Genomic DNA, 23,913 nt, shown 5'->3' on the forward strand with positions numbered 1-23,913 from the left:
AGCTTTTTTTTACTCCAATGATAAAAATAATAATAATAATAATAATAATAATAATAATAATAATAATAATAATAATAATAATAAGTTTAAAGCTTAAATTTAAATAAAATATATTCATTTAGTAAAAAATTAGTAGAAATTAAGTTTTTCATCAAAAATTATATTTTAATTAACTTCAAGCTTTCAAAAGTTTTTTTCCATTTTAGTACAAGACCTACACCTTTTTACAAGAAAAGCTATTGCAATTAAACCATTGGGGATGCTCTTAGATAGTTAGATGATAGGGTTCGGAAATTATTGTAAGGGTATTTTGGGTAAAAAGGAGTGTAGGTTGAGAGAGATGTTGAATTAATAAGGATGATTTAGGTTTAATACAGGTAGAGAATTAAAATTGAAGGGCGATTTTTTAATTTATTATGGAGTAAAGATAAAGATATTAAATTATTAACCTTAAAAAGCTCGGTATTTACTCCTAGTATAATAATTTTGGGGGCCTTAATAGTTAGTGGGCCTTAGGCTTGTGCCTAACCCACTACTATTATTAGGCCGGCTATTTAGAAGGTTTACCTTTGAAAAAATAACTAAATGTTGAAATGTGAATAAGAGGAAGGAAGAGGGAGCTTTGTTTGTTGTGTTGGATTAAGGATGAGCACGGGTTTTGACCCAGTTTGACCGGTTCGGGCTCGGTTAACCCGGTTTGAACCGAAACTTTCTTTTTTCTTTTCAAATTGAATGAGAGAGATGAAAGAATATAAATGGCATTCTACTTCTTAAGTTTTTGTCTTCTTTAAACTTCATCATCATCTTTTGTCTTCACCATTATTCACCATCATTCATGATTAATAAAACGCTTGTTAATGACTGTTAAAAAAAATTATCATTATATATACTCCTTTATTAATTTTTCACACCCCTTATTTTTAGAAATAGGTACATACAGAATTATTAAATTATCTTTAATAAACACCAACTATGGAAATAGTTTTATAAAACACCAAATTGCGCTTAATGAATTAATTTACACTCTAAACTTTATTTTAATAATTAACACTTTAAGACTTTATTTTATAAAAATTTCAACTATCACAATTATATCAACTTACAGCACATGACACCATCACCACCACCAATAGTATCATTACGGACACCACTAGACCGCCTTCCCCACCACTGCCGCCGCATTGCGCGGGTACCGTGCTCGTAGTTATGTAAGAAAAAAAATAGAGTATCTAATGTTACTAGCTGTTTCTCTTTTTCTTCTATGTGTTTGAACAACTATGTGTGTATATATGTGTGTTTGTGTGTGTGGAGATATTGTTTGATCTTAGTAAAAAACTGAAAAAGATATTGTAGAGATGTGTGTGATAAAGTCTAATATAGAGTTAGGTAACTCAGTGTCCATTATTTTGCCATTGGGCTTTATCTCTTGTTTCTATAATTATTTTATTTAAACAAAAATGTAATTTAGTAACATAGAATACTTCCAAGTTTGAGACCTACACTAGTATATTCTATATATTTTACCATTTGATCATTTGTTGTAATCGATGGATATAGAAAAAGGCATTTTATTACATGAATTATTTTGAAGTTCATATTCATTATATTTATTTTATTTATAATAATAATAATAATAATAATAATAATAATAATAATAATAATAATAATAATTTAATATTAAAAGAAACTTAAATACCCAAAAATCACGTTAAAATATATGAAAATACCAATTTTTTTCAAATTTTCATAAAATACTCATAAAATCGCAAATCAAATTTGCGATTCAGACTCAAAATCGCAAGTCTGATTTGTGATTTCCGATTTTATAAAAACTAAAAAAAATTGGATATTTTTATATATTTAAAGTGATTTTTTGGAATTGAAGTTATTTTCTCATTCGTAGTTTAGTTACTAGGCCACACAAACACCAGCCCATAATATATATATATATATATATTCTGTACAAAACAAATGGATGGATAAGTTATTCCAAATCTATATCTATATAACTATCCACATCTTTTGTTTGTGTATTTGTATCATAAGCTGTTAATGTGTACACAACTACCACCTTAATTACTTTACATGTTCTGAAACAATCGAATATTCCCATTAGATCACGTACATTTGAGTCATGACTTGTATCTAACCTCGTACATTTGAGCCAAGACTTGGTCTTTCTTATACAAGGATTCATTGACCCATTTTACTTGCAGTGGGCATGATCAATGGTTCATGACAACATTTTTATTCTTGCCTTTACCTGGAACCCTTGAGTAATTTATTTTTTTTAAATAAAAAAAGCTGTTTAATTATGTGAAGAAAATGGGCAAAAATAAGATTTCTTCGTACACATTCATATAGATAAAATAAAAACTAATAATTGGAAAATTTAAAACACAGATAGATTCGTCGAAAATACTACTATCACCAAAGTAACACAAGAATAGGCAACCGATTGACAGGGTACCGCATTGCACATGTTTGAAATGGTCCTAATAATAATACAGTATCTAATAACTTCTCCACAGAAGGATATTACAACGTACAATGTTATATTTTTCCAAGAATAGACTAGAAACTGCCGAGCACATTGAAGAAATGTGGCTCTATCAGGATCAAAATTTGTCATACTTTCACGATTGTTTTTACCATCTTCTACATCTTGATGCAAATCAAGAATCTTCTACTAATGTTCGTCAAGACGAACACTGAACAGCATATGAAGTTTGACAGAGGGTAAGGCAGTGAGCATATACTAGAGCAAAAGCTCTGCAACAGACAGTAAGGGTAAACATATCATTCCTCTCTATGTTAAAATTATGATTAGAGGTAAAAAAAATAACAGCTGGGTACGGTTTGGTAACAGGTTGAAACGGGTCATTACTTTAGTACAGATCAAAACAGATGAGGCCAGGTTCAGTCAATCTGCAAACACTTGACCGTTCTTTTTCTTTACTTGTTAATGTATAACAAATCCTTGCTTATGATTTATAAAAACTATTCATACTATATGCATTAAACACACTTTGAGTGACTTTCAAAACGTTTGGCACGTTTGCCATTAAGCCAAAAGAAAAAGAACTCATTTGACCCGTTAAAGATAAAAATAACCCAAAACGAACCATTGCCTAAATCATAAGTTGACAAAACCGCCCCTATTAATACTTTTGCTCTGAACCAGAAAGTATATAAAACAACAAATTACCTGAGCTAAGCAAGTACTTGTGAACGAATCACGAGGGGGTATGTGCTACAAATTCCACTGCTCCAACACTGCATATATGTAACGATTAAACATCAAACACCAATTCCTTTATGATAATACTACTGTCACAAGTCTGGTAACTTGTATTGATATAACTTTAAATCCATTTTAAAAACTACTCATATCATCCTTTTGAAGGCAAATTGCATCACAAGAAATGTACTTTTGGTCAATTAACCTAAAATTTTATTACACAATCGATACTTCTATAACAGTAAACATCTGGTTACCTGAGTAATAGAACTTCAAACAGCTTAATTACATCCAAACACTTATTCTACATCCTAATTTACTAGTTTATGTATCTACTAGTTTAATTATTTATTTCGATATTTCATAATCACATAATACTTTCATTATGCAAATAGGACATCTCTAATATGGTCAGAAGGACAATGTTATTACTAACAATCTTGACCCTCCAATTGTGCCACACAAGCATCTCGGATATGAATACAAGGGTACTTACAACAGATAACAGTGGCCCCTGTTTGTACTTGTTATGGAATGAAAATGTTAGAGGCTTTGGGTCATCTCCAGGCCCTCTGATGAAACCACTGAATCATAAAATTCACAATTAGCTGAAACTGTAGAAGGGTTTCTTTTGCTGAACTTAAAAACATATCAAAGCAATAAAACCTCATAAAAAACAAGTCAGATGATGAAGAACTGACATTAAAGATGGTGTGATGAGAGTAGCCCTTTTAACGTCATAAATGGCGATTAGACCCTTGCACAGTTCATTGCCATCTTTAAATGACACAGCCAGACGCTCTCCTGAAGCATCCCATGCTATCTTCTCAATACCTCCACTGTAATATCAATGACAAGAAACTCTATTCACTTAGAATGCATATTATAAAATATAAATATAAGGAGCCATTACTTATTTGCCTGCATAAATGGATACTAATAAGCGGAAATCCATATCATCCCTCACACTATGGGGTAGAGCTGTTGAACATATGCTATAAACGGTAACATATTACTCATTGATATAAAGGAATACATATATATATATATAGTTAATCTTCTTATTAATGACAAAAGAATGTGTGGTTTACAGTAAGAACTTTGAAAAGAGATGAGTTGCATATCATTTAATCAAGAGAAGTAAAACAGACCAGAGCTATAAGAAGCAACAAGGTAGCAACACTCAAACTAACAACTGGAAAAACTATGAACTACAGGTTTTTGATAAGGATACAAGAGAAGCAAATCAACTTCATGGCATGATACATATAGGTTTGTATAATTAAGAAACAAAATATAACGCACATATATAAACCAAAAGGCAACTTGTATGTCCTCTACCTGTTGGTTAAAGACTTCAGCTCCGGCAACTCAACGGGTAGCAGGTGTGCATCTGAAGAAAATTGTCATAAAAAATGGATCATGGAATCTAGACTATAAAGATGGCAATGTAGATACAGAAACCTTGAAGGAGTCGATTCTGAACAAGCATGAGAAAAGTTACTCTCAGATAACAAAAGCAAGCAAGAAGATAAGTCAATGATACTTGGTTATGCATCTGGGAATATTTCATGGAACTATTGGTGATATATAGGGTTATTCGCAAGACAAGCATACTACCCTGATAGTTTATACCTGATTTAAATATTAGATACATAAGTGGCTTCAAAGAGCCTTTTAGCCAAGTTCAACACAATTTAGGGATTTTCTTCTGCATATTATTGAAATTTCAGTGCTGATGTTGTAGATCTCGCATAATAGATACAAGGGTAGAATTTAGGGTATGTTCTTGAGTTTTTTTTTAAGGGAAAGGAAAGGGTTATGAGGGATTTTAAAAAACTGTGTTCTTGAGTTTTATTTAAAAGAAGAAGAGAAAATAAAGGAAAAGATATGGAAGGAGAATTCAATAGATTTTATTAAGGATATTTTCTTCCCAAATTTGGGATGATTTGAAAAGAAAGAAAAACTACTCCTTCTCTTCCATTTATTTCTCTTCTCTTCTTCCCTCTTCCGTTATAAAAAAACTCAAGAACACAGGCTTAAGATATCAGAAGCTGTTGATCTATTGACTTCCTTTAAAGAACTTCCCGAGCTGCTCACACTTTCACAATGTTCATGAAGCACGGGAATACAGGATGTGTCTAAAACATTTTAAAAACCTGATCATCGAGCAGTTTGTAACTTCTGGGACTGCTATAACTCTGAAAGATTAATAGACTAACTTTAACTTAAGATATTATGGGAAGTTTAATATGTTTTTACTCCATTTGTTATGCTTCCTTCTGCAATTTGGTTACTATGTGGTGTTTAAACAGAGCCTTTTGACCATTCAGTCAGGAACTGAATTATTACAATCTGACCATTATATCCTTACACTTGAAAAATCTTCTTAAGTATCCAAATAAGCAACAAAAGCTCTGATTGTTGGAGCTAGAGCAAACTAAACACAACACAAGAAAATAATATATGCCTAATATAACTAAGGGCAATATACATAATACAAACCCCAACTCAAACAACAGTAAACCTAGATCTAACATGACTTCTAGCATCAGTATATTAAAAGGTCTAGGCATTTCACAGATCACATCACAAGTTTGGACAACCATATGTACAAATGCCTTAATCAGTGAATCAAAGAGAATCTTAACGCATACCAAGTGATGGAGGCTTTGCAGCAAAGTGTATAGCACCTAGTGTTAGCGAGTCAGAGAAAGCAATAAGAATCATACGCCCATCAGGATCCCAAGATGCACCCTGCATTTAAGACATCGTAAGACATGTTTAACTACAATATGTAGAGCATGCTAGTCATGTGTAGAACATGGTACAGGTAGGCGGTAGCAACTACAATACATTATCCTAGAAACAATAAATTAGCAGATACGAGATATAATTACTAACCGTGACAGAGCCACTTGTTGAAGACCACGGTTCTGATGTCCATGTGTTTGTCTCCCACAGATAGAATGTTCCGTCGCTGCATTAAGATAAATACGTTAGTGTCAAGCTTATATATGTCTCAAACATATCAACTGAATAAATCTGACTGATGATGGCAAATAACATTACAGCTTTGCAGCAAAAAAATAATCACCACTTGGAGACCACTTAAGCAGTGATATGCCCCCTAATCCTCGACGGATAGGTGTTCCCACTCCTGTTGAAATAGCCGCAATATATAGTGTAGATGTCAATTCAATATGTAAAAAAGGATCACTTTGTGAAAGAAAAAAAAAAGTTTTTAAGACACGCAAAAGGACAAAGACTCAAGAGTACATCCAATCAAGAAAAGAAACAGGTTAAATTTAAATCCTTATTATGTGTGATAAGAGAAATACACATTTAAATTGCATTCAACAGATAAACAAGTGCATAACCATTAAAGTTGGGGTCAAGTGAAAAGGCAAACATGGATAAGAACATGTACCTTGAGCAACATCCCATACTGTAAACGATGAGCTCTTATATGAGGCAGAAGCTAAATATGTGAAAATAGGTCAAGGAAAGTAGTTCAAAACCATATTACAATGCTAATGTAAAATTCAGATTCTCTAAACTATCTTGATGGATAAATGGAACAAGAAACACTGAATAAGAGAATCGGCATGGAAGGGCTAATTGTAACCAAAAAGTATCTTAAATTTAGCTTATAACCTACTAAAAAAAGCTAGTTAGGATATCTTCCATCTGGACTCCATGAAAGGGCACTTATTTGCTCATCATCGTGGCTTCGAAGAAAATCCACCAGAGTCCATCTAACTCCAGAACCTCTAGAGAGGCTGTTAGAATTAAGCCCAGGCCTCACACAAGCAGTATTGCCAGGATACGAAGCAGTCCAAATACATATTCCACCCCTGTTCATACCATTAAAAATACTAATTAGCTTGCAAATTAACTATAAGTGCCAAGGGTATCTCATCAGTAGCCATAAGAATAGGAAAGACAACAAAAAACTTAGTGCAAGATACGAGTCTCCAATTTACTTACTTGCAGGCTACTGAAAGTGTTTTCCCAGCATTTGGCCTCCATTCCAGAAGTTTAATTTCCCTTTGTAGATCATTCATAAGAATGCAGGGATCCTTCCCCTCTCCTGATAAGCAGAGCATAGAAGAAAAAGTAAACGAATATGTAACATACATATCGCAAAATACAATCAGCAAAGCATATAGGAAAACAACCTATTTGCGTGCTCATTTCAATTAGTTGCTCACCGGAACTTCTATAATTACGAATGGCTATTTGATTATCTGCCATAACAAATGCCAGAATATCCTTTTTTGGGTTCCAGCTAAGACGTCTGAGATCAACATGAGGCAATAGCTTCACCTACAAGATTACATCATCGAAACTAAATCAAGTCTCCTATAAAACTTCTTCAGATGCTCATGAATAAAATCGAAAGCACTATAATCTATATAAATCAAACTTAATAGACTTTAATCCCTTGCAGTAAGCCAACCATGAACTTATGCGACTCACCAACAATGTTAGTAGCCCTTTTGAGGTGATAAAAAATTTCTGAATTTCATTTATGTGATCCTAGTTGTTAATTCATTTATTTGGTTCATTCAGCTAGATTCAATCTTGAATTTTAAGTCTACATGTAGTCATGTACAATAACAGAAAATTGCTCAACAAAACCCAGAAGTTAAACTTGTGGCAACTATACGTATCACAACTAAAAAGTAAGCTAGTAGTACAAGAAAATGGTCGGCTCCAGTCTACTCACAAAGCAGTGGTCACCATGGGATTAGTCGGCTCACAAAGCGGGTCGGATACCTAGTTTAACTAAAAAAATGCTAGTGGATAGTTACCATAGAGCTATAATCAATGAAGGTGAGATGAACGACTTTGTTAGCAATCAAGTTGGTTAGAACAATGACTTTAGATCATTTATACCACCAAATAAAAGGGTAATGGGGAGTGAAATCTAGCCCCGGTACCACAATCGGATACCCATTGACTCATCCTGTATGAGCCTTATATGCTGGTTCAATACCTCCATCCTAATCCCCACATGATATGGGCACCCCGAAGGATCGAACCATTGTCTTTATAACTTCACATGTGGGCCTAGGCTTCATTAATATATGAGTACCTTAAAGGAATGGTCAAGGTGGGGATCAAACTTGGGACCTTAAGGTCACCAAGTGCTCGTCTTACCACTAGGCCAACTCCTTGTTATACCATCAAGACATATACCCAAAGATAAAACATATGAATGATTAAAAAAATAGCAATAACCTATAAGCTGTTACAAACAAACTTTTTTGGTGACTTAAGTTGTGCGTAATACTGTTTTATCTTCACTTCAACTACATAATACTAACTATTTTCTCACAATCATCTTCTTCTATAACTAACAAACAGCTACATTTTCAATTTAATGACTTCCAAAACCAAGACGACAAAAAAAAAACAACAAAAGACCATAATACAAACACGTTCATAAACAAACTAAAAATAACAACATACTTACATCATTAAAACCAACTAGACTTTTCATCGGGCCAAACGAAACTGCTTTAAGTAACTTCGACAAACCGCTTACAGGCACTTCTACATCTCCATCTGACGCCACCAGATGCTCAACCGAATACGAAATCGGACTAAACACTTTTCCCTAAAGTTGACAAAAATATAATACATCATTCTCACAATGTTCAGCTAATAATCATTCTATAGATATACATACACATGCATATAGATACATATACTATATGTAAAATAATAAAATTACAAAAAAAAAAAAAAATCAATATCACAATTTCAACACATATACACACACTGATATATATACATATATTTATATTATTATATATAACTTACGAGTATTTTTCCGTATGATTCCTTTGCGTGATCATCGGATAATTCTTCAGCAGTAACTGATTATTAAATAGATACAAAAAAAAAAAGAAATTAAATTAAAATGTGTTGAATTTTATTATATTATATATGTAGATACAGAAGTGATGTATATATAATATTGTATGTATGAATATATAGAAGTATAATAATGGAAGATACTTAGGTCTCTGTTGATTTCGCAAAGAGTTACAGCGCCTGGCTGTGGAAAAGATGGCATATTCTTCTTTTTTATCTTCTTCTTCTTCTTGTCAAGTTTTTATTTATTTTATTAATTAATATATTTATATTTAAATTTATTTGAGAGAGTGAAGATGAAGAAGAAAGTGTTCATATTCAGTCAGTCTAGGGCTGGTCTTACTGTAAAACCCCCAGCAAGTTTCCCCCCTTTTGCTTCTACTGAATTTTATTTGCTTTCTCGGTATGTTCCATTTTTCGTACCTCAACTATAAGTCAATTTCTATGCTTAGTCATAATTTTGTTATTCTTGAGCTTCTTTCATGTTGTTTCGTTTTTTTTATTCTCTCTTTTGGCTCGATAAACTTGTTAATCGTAACTTAACCAAGCCTATTGATTGTCTTTACTAATTTACTAATTTGTTAAGTTTAACTAAACATACTTTTGATTGTGCTAAAATGCTATTAAGCGTGATCTGGAATAGGATTTTAGTCAGCTAAATAGTTAATATTATTAGATGTCAAACACTTACAAGTTTAGTCAAAATTTAGTATATAGATATGGTAAATGATAGAAAGACCTAAATTTTAACCTAACCACTAATTTATTAACATCTGTCATGTTTTTTAATTAGCCATTTAATAATTTATTTTATTCCTATTATACCCTTGGATTATTAATCGGTGAATATTTTAATCTCTCATCCATCCATCTTTAATTATCATATATCAGACCTTCCACTTTAAACTTATCATCATATATTTGTTCTTTAATCGACTGTTTCTATTTATGCTAAAAATTTACTTTATTGGTGGGTTTGGAAGGATTATGAATTAATGGATGATATTTATGGATCAATTTCCAGTGTTCTTTTTCCTTTCATTATTTCTAACATTCAGGGACATATGATCAAATTCTAATATTTGGAATTTATTGCAGATTTGAAGGTAAAATTCACATGTGACTTGCAAAGGGATTTTTGAAGTCTTGATTCCGGTGAGTGTCGTTGATAGAAAATGGTGGAGACACGAAGGAGATAGTGGTGTTTATTGGTATTAATTTGCTATATGTAATTTATTGGATAGTTCACCCATGGTGGTGAGGTGGTGGATGGCAGACTGGTAAAGAAGGGTGACGTCTAATCAATGGGGACGAGATTAAGTGAAAAATTAGAGTTACGAAAGGTTTATCAAAGAGAAAAAAAAGTTTATTTATATTAATTTGCTATGTAATTTATGAAGGGCTTTATTGGAAAAAATCTATTCAATAATTTTGATTTTGAATGACAGCGAACATACTACGGTTAGGTGTATTTGTAGGTCTATATGTTACGTCTCCGTATCAAAACTCTATAGATATATGTTCATTTGAAAATCATTTTTAAGTTGAAAACCAAGGAATAGATATGCTACTTGTAAAATATATTAATTAATTTAGACATGTAGGATAAATGTTAATTCGATTTAGACTAGAGTTAAATATGTAAAGTCGGATTTTACTTGGAGTGCAAGTCAAGTAAACGACTAATATAGAATGTCTAGTTTAAGGTAATAAGTCGAGTTGTAACTAGACTATGAAACCTCCTAGGATATCCCCTCCTCTATATAAATAGAGGAGGGGGAAGCCTATCATTGCACCATCAAACCGAATGAATAGACTTGGCTAATAAAACAAGGGTATTCGGAAATTCTTTATATCTCTATATCTTCGATTTACTTTCTTGTGGGTCGGTCGAATTAAAAGTTGTAACAACCGCCTTACGAATATTCTAATTAAGTTCTTAGATCATACTTTCGCCATCTGAACGGTTAGACAGTCCAATCTACTTAAGTTCTTGACGTACTTTAGACTCAAAATATGTGCTTATTTGAAGGTCAATTAGATCTTAAATCTTGTCTATATGACGAATTATGAATTAATTCGATAAAATATGAAGGTTCGATTCATAAATGTTCGTGTCCATAATTGTTCTAATGCAAAATGTTCACAAATAGTCCCTTGAAAAATACCTAGTGCATCCAATTGGAAAAGGTATAAATAGAAAATCATAGAGTGAGAAACCCTCACTATTCATTCATCACCTCCATTTCTCACTCTCTCACTAGAAACACATAGTTCAGACACCTTCCACCTCCATTTTCACACACTAAAATTAACCCTTTTTATTTTGGGTTGATTTTGAGAAATCGTTTGTACTTCCGGGTTCCTTGTGGCGATCAAAACACGTTTCCAACAACAAATCACAGGTAATAACAACATCTTTTGATAATTTGATCAAAACAAAAGTGTACCTTTTTGTGTTCTTGTTCTTGATGATTTGGTCCAATTTTGTTAAGAAATCATGTGTATAAGCAATGGGTTTGTGTCTAAATGTGTTTAACATCATTTTGGTGAACAAATTTGGGTCATAACGTGATTAAATTGCAAAACCCATTTTTCAAATATGAACATAACTTGTTCTTGAAAACACCAAGTGTTCATGTGTTAGTCCGATTTTGAAATCTGAAAATGTGATAAGAGAGTTTTGTTATCATGATAATATGTACTAATAAAATGTTCTAACACGTTCCAAAATCGACTTAGACCTTTATATAGACTTGATTTCTTGGTTGTTTGGACTCGTATTCATGTTCTTGAGCTGCTACTGCTGCAACACGTTGTTGTGTTGCTATAGTGTGGTTCGGTCTTGGTTCACAGTCTGGGTAACCGATCATATGATCGGTTTCGCTCAATCTAATGATGAATTGAATCAGTCGAATTGGTGTTAGTGTTTGGAACTCTGAAACGATCTCTTTCTGCTTATTGATGGAACGATCTCTTTCTGCTTCATAACGAAACGATCTCTTATGACGAATGTAAAGGGACGATCTCTTTTAGCGAGCAATGTAAAACGATCTAAATGGAGAAGCAGTAAAACGATCTAAATGGGGAAGCAGCAAAACGACCTAAACTGATCAACACCTTGAAACGATCTAAAGCTCAGAACCTTAGAACGACCTTGAGCGACCATGAATGTGAAACGATCTAAATAATGAACCAGAGGGACGATCTAAATGATGTGACACTAGAATGATTAGTTTGAATAATTAACTCTTGGACGATTTGTTTTGGTCACACATTAACCAGGGACGATCTTGAGCCTATATGTATAACTTGAACGATTGGAATCTAATACTCTAAAACGATTTAAACAGGAGAGGATAGAACGATCTAATTGACTAGAACTCTGAAACGATTTGTTTGACTAGACCTCTGAAACGATTTGTTTGGCTAGAACCTTGAGACGACCTATTTTGACTAAAACTCTGGGACGATCTGCTTTGCCAAATAAGACGATCTGGTTGCAATAAAACTTAAGACGAATTGTGCATTAAAGCATTAGGACGATCCTTAGAGTCACCTAGGACGATCTTGAAGGGAACCTAAAACGATCTTGACATCTAAAAACCCTAGACGATCTTGTGTTCATCATTTACCAACTTATACTTGTTCTTTAACGCACCACACGTAATCCTTAATCATCTAATCAGTTCGTAACAACATCACTACTTGATTAAACACATTAAAGGCTGTTCATTAACATCTAGGCTAGATCATGGTTCGATCTAAGACGAAGTACAAAGCGCAAACCCTAATTAAGTACAAATAAAACATGTTCTATCTTGATTATCAAAGTATGAGTTCTATGATCAATTAAATTGAGTTCTAAAGACTAAAGGTTCATCATTAAAGACATGTTCAACACATTAATACGATAAGTACTTATGTATGAGTTCAAAGACGATCAGTTCGAGTCCAGTTCATGTACTTAAAGTTCATTTGAAACTCTTTTGAGTCAAAACGTTTTAAGTTCTTCAAGGACCAAATCATCAGATCATCAAGAACATTTCTGTGATTAATTAATCACCAAATCTAATATACGTACCTATTATGTGATCTACAATATGTACTTAGGCTTCTATCAAGGTGTGTTTGGATTTGATAGATAGAACCTATCTATCTCTGTGCTTGTTCTCTTTGCTCAAATAACTGTGCGTGTAACCAGATCACTGTGAGTTCACTTATCCCCTTTTCCGTACGTTTTGTTCAAAGTTCTTTATCGGGGACTGAAAAGCATGAAAACTATTTTGTACTTATATATATATATATATGTAAATATATATATATGCTCTTGAACTGTTCTACGTACTATTCTATGATCGTATGAAACACTTACAAAATGATTCTGAATTATCTTCTAAAGTGTATTTAGATCTTGAATGGGCTAGATCTTGAATACATGAATACTGTTATACTTATTTTCTGATGTGTATTTAGGTCTTGAATGGGCAGGACCTGAATATACTTATATTGATATACTGTTCTCTATTATGTACTTATCGTCCTATGTATGAGTTCTATCTTTACTGCTATCAATTCATATCCCACAGTTCAGGGAATGAACCGTAGGTAATTATGGACAGCGCTGTTAGGGTAGGCCCACCCTCATTCTCTACAGTTCAGGAGGATGCATATTATCTGTGCTTGTTCTGATCTAGATCATATATATAGCTTACTTGATTTTGTGAGCTTACTGGTTCGTTGTTGTTCATCTTTGGCCAACCGGGTTAGCAGTAATTATATACATACATATTAAGTGCATATTTGTTCTTAAAACTGTTCCTACTATTACAAAGTACTTCCAATAAACGTACTGATCTTATGACTTGTTCTTATTATACATATTATTATTATGTATAACTAATAAGCACTTTATGTGAATCTCACCAACTACTTTCGTAGTTGACCCCTTTGAACTTACATGTTTTTCAGGCTAGGCTAGTAGATCCTTTAGCATAGGAGTCTTCATCCTTTGAGCTCATTCCTTTGGCGATTGTTCGTGCGTACAAGATCCGTAGCTGTGAAGACTTCCTTTTGCTCAATTCAGTTCAAGACTTGTTTCTGTAAAGACAATTAATCTGTCCTTCTTGATTTTGACTATTCTGGGTAGATCCCATGTTCTGTAATAACTTATGAACTTCTTCTCTTTTAATGTTATTGGCTGTGGTTGAACTTGTACTGTGCGTGCTTGTGCTTATCTGTGCATTCCGTGTATTCCGCTTTAGCGGGGTGTTACAAAAGTAATAACCACAAGGTGGTGTCGACGGTTAAACTAAGGCTTGTTTCGGATATTCAAGCTTAACAAGAGTCGACGGTTAAACTAAAGTTTTGTTGGGAGGTCTAAAATTCCAACAAGTGGTATCAGAGCCAAGGTTCGTAAGCTTGGGAAAAACACCGAGTTATGGCGTTCGGGAGCACGAAGTTTGAGATAGAGAAGTTTGATGGGAAGAACGACTTTGGGCTTTGGAGGGTAAAGATGCGCGCATTGCTTGTGCAGCAAGGTATCGTGGAGGCCCTAGAAGGTGAAGCAAAGTTGCCGACGGGTTTGTCGGATAAGGAGAAGTCAAGTATGCTTGAAAAAGCTCATAGCGCTATTATTCTTTGTCTGGGTGATCGGGTTCTTAGAGAGGTCGCAAAAGAGACAACGGCAGCGGGTATGTGGGCGAAGTTGGAGAGCTTGTATATGACGAAGTCCTTGGCAAACCGGTTATATCTAAAGAAGAGTTTGTACACTTTCTATATGAGCTCGGGTAAAAAGCTGAGTGATCATATAGACGACTTCAACAAATTAATTTTAGACTTGGAGAATATCGAGATCAAGATTGATGAAGAGGATCAGGCTCTTATTCTACTCACATCATTACCTCAATCCTATGACCACTTTGTTGACACGTTGTTATATTGACGTCAGGAGTTATCTATGGAGGATGTTCTTGCAGCTTTGAATTCAAGAGATCTAAAAAGGAGAACCGACTTCAAGGAGGATAGTGGGGATGGATTGGTTGCTCAGGGCAAGGTGGAGCATCGAGATAGGTATCAATCTGGAAGCAGCTCGAGGTCAAAAGCAAGGGAAAAGTTTGTGTTGAAGTGTTTCATCTGTCACTCGGAGGGTCACTTGAAAAGAGATTGTCCATAGAAGAAGACGAAGTCAGATGGTGCTCGGAAAAAGACTTATCTAGATCAAGATTTTGATGAAGATGAGGGAGCAGAGGTCTTGATGGCTGTGAGCGGTGACACGAAATCTGAATGGGTTATGGATTCAGGAGGTTCGTATCACATGACACCAAGGAAGGATTTTTTATTTGACTTTGAGGAGTCTTCTGGAACAGTTGGGTTGGGTGATTATAGACCATGCACAGTTATGGGGATGGGACGAGTGGTGCTGCAGATGGGCGACAGTACAAGTTGTATTCTTGATCAAGTTAGGTTTGTTCCTAATTTGAAAAGAAATATAATTTCTTTAGGCACTCTAGATAGGAGTGGACATACTGTGAAGATGCTAGATGGCAGGTTACAGGTGATCAAGGGTTCGCAGGTTGTGCTAACTGGAACTCTGGAGAAAAATAATGTGTATACATTGGATGGTAAGGCACTAGCGTTTGGTGTACATGTTAATGATACAAGAGTTCAGGGTGTACGTGGTAACAAACGTGTTCAGCTTGAGGTAGAGCTACCTAAGGTTGGTCATGAGTTGAAGAATGATCAAGGTGGTAGGGTCGAGCAAAAAGCATCTCAAAGTCGTCAAGATCAACTTGCTTTGAACAGACGAGGGAAGCAAGTGGTAACGTTTACACGGTCGAGGAAAACAAGTATTGATGTAGCGGCTTGTAACGTGGAGAATGCAGAAGCGGTGAGCAAGGAAATGACTTTTGGGAATAAACACGGAGATACAAAGACTACATGGGGCTTGATTGGAAGTGGATGGAAAGACAAGGGACAAGACTTGGAGAGGGCCATCTATGGGATACAATCAAGGGAAGCTGGACGTGTAGACGGGATGGACAAGACTGGAAGGTTTATTCCAGGATCCAAGGGCTCGCGTTGGTCGAAGATGTGAGGGATTGGAGTCGGCTGAAGCTACATGGAAATTAGCTAATAAGGTGGAGATTGTAAAATATATTAGTTAATTTAGACATGTAGGATAAATGTTAATTCGATTTAGACTAGAGTTAAATATGTAAAGTCGGATTTTACTTGGAGTGCAAGTCAAGTAAACGACTAATATGGAATGTCTAGTTTAAGGTAATAAGTCGAGTTGTAATTAGACTAGGAAACCTCCTAGGATATCCTTTCCTCTATATAAATAGAGGAGGGGGAAGCCGATCATTGCACCATCAAACGAATTATAAGCTTGGTTAATAAACAAGGGATAATTCGGAACTCTTCTCATCTTGTATTCGTTTTCTTTGTTTCTTGTGGATTTCTATCTGGTCGAATAAGAAACAGTCAACAAAAGCAAACACTAAACAAAGGGTATCTTTGGGTGATTGGTCGGTCGAATTAATTAGAAAGCAGAAGGAGTTATCTATTATTGAGGTTTGTTATTGGTTAAGCATTTAGTCAACAATAACAACTAGTAGGAGGTGTTGATCATTACATAGGCTGCTACCTTCGAATTTAGTACGTTGTATGTTATGTACATTAATTACAAGGAACTATTTAAGCAGCTCTAAGCCATTAAGGTGGCGTCTTTAGTTTTAACTTAGTTGTATTAGACTTGGTTAAGGTATTTAAGCTTAACAAGAGTCGACAGTTAAACTAAGGTTTTGTTGGGAGGTCTAAAATTCCAACACTACTATTTAGGTAACGACTTCTTTTATAGAAACACCCCATCATTGAATGATGAACTTTGCCTTTTTTTGCCTCCGACCAACTAGGAGAGAACATAAGGTCAAGCCAAGCCTTTACCCGCCCGGAATTCATATCTCCTTCGTAAAGAGAGAAAGTTCGTGAACTGGACTGTGACTATTCTATTATATTAAGGATAAGTCCATTTCATCATGCTCGATCCATGTCCCACCGCAGTACCCAGAGAACCAGGCTAAATCATTTCAACCGGTGGCTTAGATTAATGTGTTATAACTTTCTCCCGCTGAAATCCTCTCTCCATCACCCTTGTTACTAATCACCTCACCTACATCCACTTTATGAATATCCTTAAGGGTTAATGTTGTAAAGAATCACATTGTGATATTGATTCTCTGGAGTAGATTAGACAGCTTGGGGAAGTGATGGTGGCGGGGAAGAATGTTTGTGATGGTGGTAAAGAAAAACGAGGGTGGTGATTGTGCCATTGTGATAATCTTCATTATTGATTTTGGTTGATCAAAAGGTTGAGATTTATTCTTAATTTTCAACATATTTCATGTTTTCAATAGGTCACAATCCTTAGTATATAACATATTGACCTTGTTTAACTGTATACATTAACATCAACATAACTATAACAATAAAAAAAAAACAAAGATTTCGTGACGAATAACTTATGAAACATTTACATTTCTTATTTTGGCGATATTATAGACCAACTTATCGTAGTACGATTTACTATGTTATTAGGCGGGTTTCTAAGGGGATGTCATTTCCCCTTCATCATCTACGAGCATGGTACCTGCGCAATGCAACGACGGTGATGGGAAAAACGGTCTAGTGGTGTCGGTGATGGTACTATTGGTGGTGGCGGCGGCGGTGGTTGATGTAATTGTGATAGTGGAAAATTTATAAGATAATGACTTAAAGTGTTAATTATTAAAATAAGGGTTTAGAGTGTAAATTATAATTTATTAAGGGCAAAACATAAAAAGTCAAGGGTAATTCTGGTAATTCAAAGGTAGAATTACCTAAAATAAAAAGAGGTTATTTTCTTTTATAAGGGAGTAAAGATGACGAGGAAGACATGGTAGGAAGCATCTCATCATTTTACTCATCTTATCTTAAGTCGACATGTTTTAGACTATCCACATTGGTTTAGGTTATTTTTCTTATGAATATCCTAATCAAGACATTTGCTTTCCGCATATCCTTCTCATAAATATTTTTTATTCACAACAATAACATATTCATCCTTCCTACAAATATCCAATCAATATACATACAATTATTATATATACATACATACACAAACATACTCTCTCTTCATCCTTCACAATCATTCCCTACAAACACTCATGGATGAACACCATCCATGTCATCACCCACAATAACACTCCTTACAAACATCTTCCACCTCATCATGGATTTCCCACAAACATCCCCATTGTGAATGGTCTTAGAAAGCATTGGACGAGCAAAAGTGGGCCTGGAAGCAATTTATGTGTGTATGATTTTATTTATTTTTTATGTGGGGATGAGGCGGGAGTGTATGTATGCGGTTTAATTGGGGATAAGGTGAAGATGAGGGTATGATCCTAGGGGGATGAAGATCCTCTAAAGTTAAAGATAACTTTATATGTAAAGTTGATGTAATCTTGACCCTTGGATTAAAATTAAGGGTTAATATTTAAAAATGATTTTTGAATCATAACCCTTGATTATAATCCAATGGTCAAAATCTTCAACTTTAATTATCAAATTCATTTCAACTTTAGAGGATCCCAATTCATGATAGGGAGGGGGTAGTTTTTAGATGTGTCTTAAAGAGATAAAGCTGTAGCCGATGTGTTGTCCAGATGAGATGATAACGGCGAGAGACCTTAGATTCTTAAATGACAGTCAACAAGATCATCCTTAGGGATCAATTGGTGAAGATACTAATATTTGAAATATTAATAATATGAATTAATAATATGAATATACGTTCAAAGGTATATTAGAAGACAGGGGCCATTGTTGTCCTATACGTTTAATAATGGATCAAAATTGGTTAATTTTGTGGGAAAAAATCATACATGTCGTGTATATATAGGCTGAATTTATAAAAGTGGCCAAGGTCCCATACAAACGTTGATGAGATGGTGACGAATATTGGCATGTTTGACGGTTTGTTATGAAGGTTTTCGTTAAAATTTATAATGGGTGTTAGTAACAATCTATACGAATGTATACATAATCTCAATATATGAATGTATATCAGAACACTATATTTCACATTTGATTTATGTTTTGTTGTAAACATTATCTCTAAAAGCATGATCTATGGTTGTCGGATTGCATATGTCATATTAACATTAAATCAATTTTCTTTCATTTAATCAGTTTTACTTGTGTTATTATCGGAAGACGTCAAACACCCTTGTGTGTATGTGTGAGAAAGAGAGAGGAAAGGAAAAACGTGGGGGATGTCGATTTCGGCATAAGAAGCCCTTAATCCAAAGTCGATGCCCATCTACCCTATACATGTTATTATTTAATTATGGGGGGAGATAAAACCACACGAGTTTTTATTCATGAATAATAATTATTGCATCATATATTATATTGTAAAGAAAGGAAGAAAGAAACTGTCCAGTGTGACCTTCTACGAGTTTTAAGCCCAAATACCTCGTCGGTGTATGAGGAAGATTAATAGACAGACCTTACTTCTACCTAATTAGAGAGACTGCTTCCATTTTCTACCTTAATGGTAGAAAAAACCCTCCAATCTTTGCATGGTTAGAGGATCGAATCCATGACCTCTGTCTCCAGAGGCCAAGGTGTTTACCACTTATCCAAACTATGTTGCTCATATAGTTATATTTGTATAACTATATAATACAGTAATTGTTTTCATGGATAAAAATTCATGTGATTATGTGAATAGCTATTGCAAGATGAAACACCAATTTTTAGTCATTTTACACGAATTTGGTGTAACACCAAATGTTAGTTCGACTAAAGCCTTTTTATTTTAAGTTTTAGAATTATTTTTCACCTCAAGCATAGTTAGATTAGTTTTTATAGATTAAAGGGATAAGTATCCTGGAATGTAACAAACTTTTGACGAATGTCTATAGTGGAAATAACTAAAGTTTTGTGTATTGTATGTAAACAACTTTAAAAAATGTTTATTGTATGTAAGAAAACATACGTGACAACCATATAGAGGTGCCACTTGTCTGATTTTAATTGGTTGAATACATTTTTTTACATACAATAAACATTATTTTCGAGTTGTTTACATACAATACATACAACTTTAGTTATATCCTACTATAGACATTCGTTCAAAGTTTGTTATATTACAAGATACTTATCCCTATATTAAAATGTTAAAAACAAAATGTTAAAGATGTATTCGTAATAAATATTCCAAAATAAGTAATATTTGTTGTGAACATTAGAGGGATAAGGAAATTTGATACAGTATATACCGGTGTGTACAAGTATTACTCCATTTAAAAGATGCCATAACCAGAGTTAGACATATCATGTAAAGCCTCAGACCGCCACTCATAACTCATAAGCCGGGATACAAAAATCCCATAAAATTCTATCTTCTCAAAATATTCCATATTTTGATCGGTTAAAAGTGAGAATAGTCCCTTGTTTTAAAATTAGAAAAAAAGGTAAACTACATATACTTACTGTAATACATAAAGATGTTTGCACGCCAATCCAAACCGAACCGGTCCATTTCAACGCCACTTAGTTAGACCTGCCCATCTTGCCAAACTCTACATGTGACATGTAAGGTCACAACTTAGTATACAACAACCAGATCATAATAGGCCAAAGAGCTTAGATAAATGCCCTTGGAAGACAAAGATACCGATGTCTGGAACATAAAATAGCATCTGATCACTAACAGTAATGCCAATAAATACTCAAAGCCTAGCATTATTAATGTTCCGTGATACAATATGCGAAAAAGGCCATTAGTAGAAGTCCTGCCAGCCCATTTAAACATATAATTGACTTCGCATTCAACAAGAAAACTCCACACCAAACTGCTAGGCTTCGAGCTGGAGGACAAATGCCAAATTAGCCAGGAGGCCAGTTCATTTGTCGGCCGCCAAGGAGGTGGACGTGGATGTGGTAAACAGATTGGCCTGACAAAAACATGGCAAATTTAAAAAATGCACCCATGATTTAATATATAATGCACACATATACATATATCTAGAAAACTATACGTACATCCCTTTGGTCCATCATTGATAACAACTCTGTACCCATCTTCAAGACCTTCTTGTTTAGCCACAACCTTTGCAGTATAGAGAAGATGACCAAGAATTTCACAGTGCTTCTCCTCGGCCTACATGATCACACAAAGTATACATTTTATTTATAAAGAACTGAAATGGTTCTTTATGTGAAAGAAGAATCAGGTATTGACCAAAAAAGGAACGACAAAAAATAGTAATCTTCACCCTATCTTACTCTATCTAAACCAAGAACATGACATTTGGACCCTATAAGTATATGACTGTGAAAATACGTCGTATTACCTTAGAAAGACCAGTCAAACCGTCTCGAACTTTGGGAATAAGCAAAATGTGTGTTGGTGCTTGAGGAGCAATGTCCCGGAATGCAAGAACCTGCAAAGAAGAGGACACATTAAGGGCGGGGTGTGAAAGCCAGTAAAACAAACATGCCAAAATACACCTTTTAAAATCAGTTATAGAAACTAGGGCATCAAGAACTTCATGAATTACAACATACATTAAATGGAAAATCTCAACCGTTAATAAACAATAATACCTTATCATCCTCGTAAACCACATTTGCTGGGATCTCTTTGTTAATAATCTTGTCAAAACTGTCAAATAAACATGCTTGTAAGGATTTCATGTAGTAAAAATTTCAAACAATTAAAAAGATTAAGATGCTTAACCTAGATAAAAAGTAAAAGAAGGCCAAAGTAACTAGGTATATGCAACGAGGTGATGCTAAGGTATAAAGCGAGAAGGCTAGAAACATAAAGCCACATACTAGAAACTCAAATTAGTCTGTACTTGCTTCCCCAAATCATAAAGATGTGTAACCAACAACGCACAATTCTATTCATAGGGGGTGTTTGGGATGATAAAAAGCTTATTTCAAGTGTTTATCAGCTTACTACAACAAAACAATGAAAAAGAAAGCTATTTTACAGGTATCGACAGAAAGCCATAAGTTCTTTGCAAGACCTACAGAATCAAACTGTGTGGATATCAGCCCAGTATTATAGCAATTAAACCCTTACCAAACGGCCAAAACATATAATACAACATTCTAGGTGGTTGTTTACATAAACACAGATTATTTCTAATTAACCAACTTGTATGAAAAAGTATCGTCATATCAAAGATTAAGACCTTATTAGTGGATGAATCATGTTAATATCAAAATGCTTATAACACCATGATCATGAAAGATACACGAACACAAAAGCATAAGTCAACTTCAAATATATAACGATATACACATATCCGACCATGAAACATGCTCCTCCTCATCCAATATAGAACAAATTACAACTACAAATACGCCTCGACACATATCTAATTCAACCAAGGTCATTCGAAACATTGTACTTGACAACAGCAAAAAATCCCTAAAAAGGCACAAACTTTCACACACTTGTCCACCCGAAACACTTTTTCTGATTTCGGGTCATCTTGAATACATCTAAAACTTATACCCTTTATGTTATTTTACTAATTAATACTTATAATCACAGTCCATTTTATATTTGTGAATATGGGTATTTTAAAACAATAAAGATTGATATAGTTTACATAAATCAACATTACTACTGTAAAATATAGTACATCATACAATCAAACACACTACCTTATATTAAAACATATATAAAATGATATAACAGATAGTAAAGAAAATACATAGATAAATATATTAACTATTAATAATGTTAAGAAAAAAGAAGGATGAGATGTGGGTACATAGTGGGAGAATCGGAGGGGACGGCGGCTAGAGCAGCGTCTTTCTCGGACGCCATGGATGATGATATGTGAGAGTTGAGAACCTGCAGCCGATTGCTACTACTATGGCTCATTTGTTTTACATTATTTTTTCTTTTTCTTTTTTTAGTTTTCTTTTTTATTAATTTTCTTTTTATTATTGCTAACCTGAAAAATATATTATAAAAAAAATCTAATATTGACTTTCAATCTAAGCCGTCCGATTTTATTTACTTTTAATCTTTTTTTTTTTTTTGAAAATTATATGTCATTCACAACAATATTACTCCGCAATTACGGAGCAGTCCAATAATACAAAAAGTGAGGATTAGTTTACATTAAAGCCGGACCAATCCTCCCAAGAAATAGACCCTTTTTTTAATCTACCTTTATTCCACAAGAATCCTATCGTTTTGATGTCTACAAACACCTTCTCACTACAAAAACTAATCTTTTCGAAGACCTTTTCGTTTCTTGCTTTCCAAAGGCACCAACTTGTAACAAAAATAATACTCTTGAAGATCTGTCTTTTCTTTTTTCCCATGTCAACCTTCTTGTACATTTCGATTGCCTCACGAACAGAAGAGAAAGAAATTGAGCCCAACTTACACCATGTCGCGACCCGATTCCATACAGCCAACGAATAAGTGCAAGAGCAAATCAAATGATCAATGGTTTCATCATAGGCCTCACAAAGTCCACAAAAGGTCGTTCCAAAATTACAACTACGTGCATGAAGTGCCTTATACGTGGGAACACGATCCATAGCGGCCCTCCAAACAAATATGTTACATTTTTTTGTGACCCCTTTAGCCCATTTGAAAACATACCTGCCGCCGTAGTCATTGTCGTTGTGAAGAAACTCTTTGACTCTTCTGACTGAGAAACCTTTTTGTTGATCCCCCATCCATGTCCAGCTATCTTCTT

General features: G+C 34.2%; 2 protein-coding genes across 2 annotated transcripts; both read right to left on the minus strand.

Annotated features, from left to right (window-relative positions):
- Positions 1-2,361: 2,361 nt before the first annotated feature.
- On the minus strand, positions 2,362-9,473 carry LOC122607303 (aladin). The gene is made up of 15 exons (XM_043780249.1): positions 9,272-9,473; positions 9,074-9,129; positions 8,724-8,867; positions 7,456-7,570; positions 7,232-7,334; positions 6,925-7,098; positions 6,672-6,730; positions 6,314-6,401; positions 6,146-6,221; positions 5,899-5,998; positions 4,583-4,634; positions 3,943-4,080; positions 3,738-3,825; positions 3,209-3,276; positions 2,362-2,772 (listed from the first exon to the last, which is right to left on the minus strand). Exons 1-14 carry the CDS (start codon positions 9,327-9,329, stop codon positions 3,214-3,216), a joined length of 1,314 nt encoding a protein of 437 aa, XP_043636184.1. The 5' UTR covers positions 9,330-9,473; the 3' UTR covers positions 2,362-2,772; positions 3,209-3,213.
- Positions 9,474-20,578: 11,105 nt separating this feature from the next.
- On the minus strand, positions 20,579-23,103 carry LOC122607399 (14 kDa zinc-binding protein). Its single transcript, XM_043780364.1, has 5 exons — positions 22,969-23,103; positions 21,785-21,842; positions 21,532-21,621; positions 21,221-21,338; positions 20,579-21,132 (listed from the first exon to the last, which is right to left on the minus strand). The coding sequence occupies exons 1-5, from the start codon at positions 23,079-23,081 to the stop codon at positions 21,065-21,067; spliced, it is 447 nt and encodes a 148-aa protein (XP_043636299.1). The 5' UTR covers positions 23,082-23,103; the 3' UTR covers positions 20,579-21,064.
- Between the last annotated feature and the right edge of the window lie 810 nt (positions 23,104-23,913).

Source organism: Erigeron canadensis, chromosome 7 (assembly GCF_010389155.1).
Source record: "Erigeron canadensis isolate Cc75 chromosome 7, C_canadensis_v1, whole genome shotgun sequence".
NCBI lineage: Eukaryota > Viridiplantae > Streptophyta > Magnoliopsida > Asterales > Asteraceae > Erigeron > Erigeron canadensis.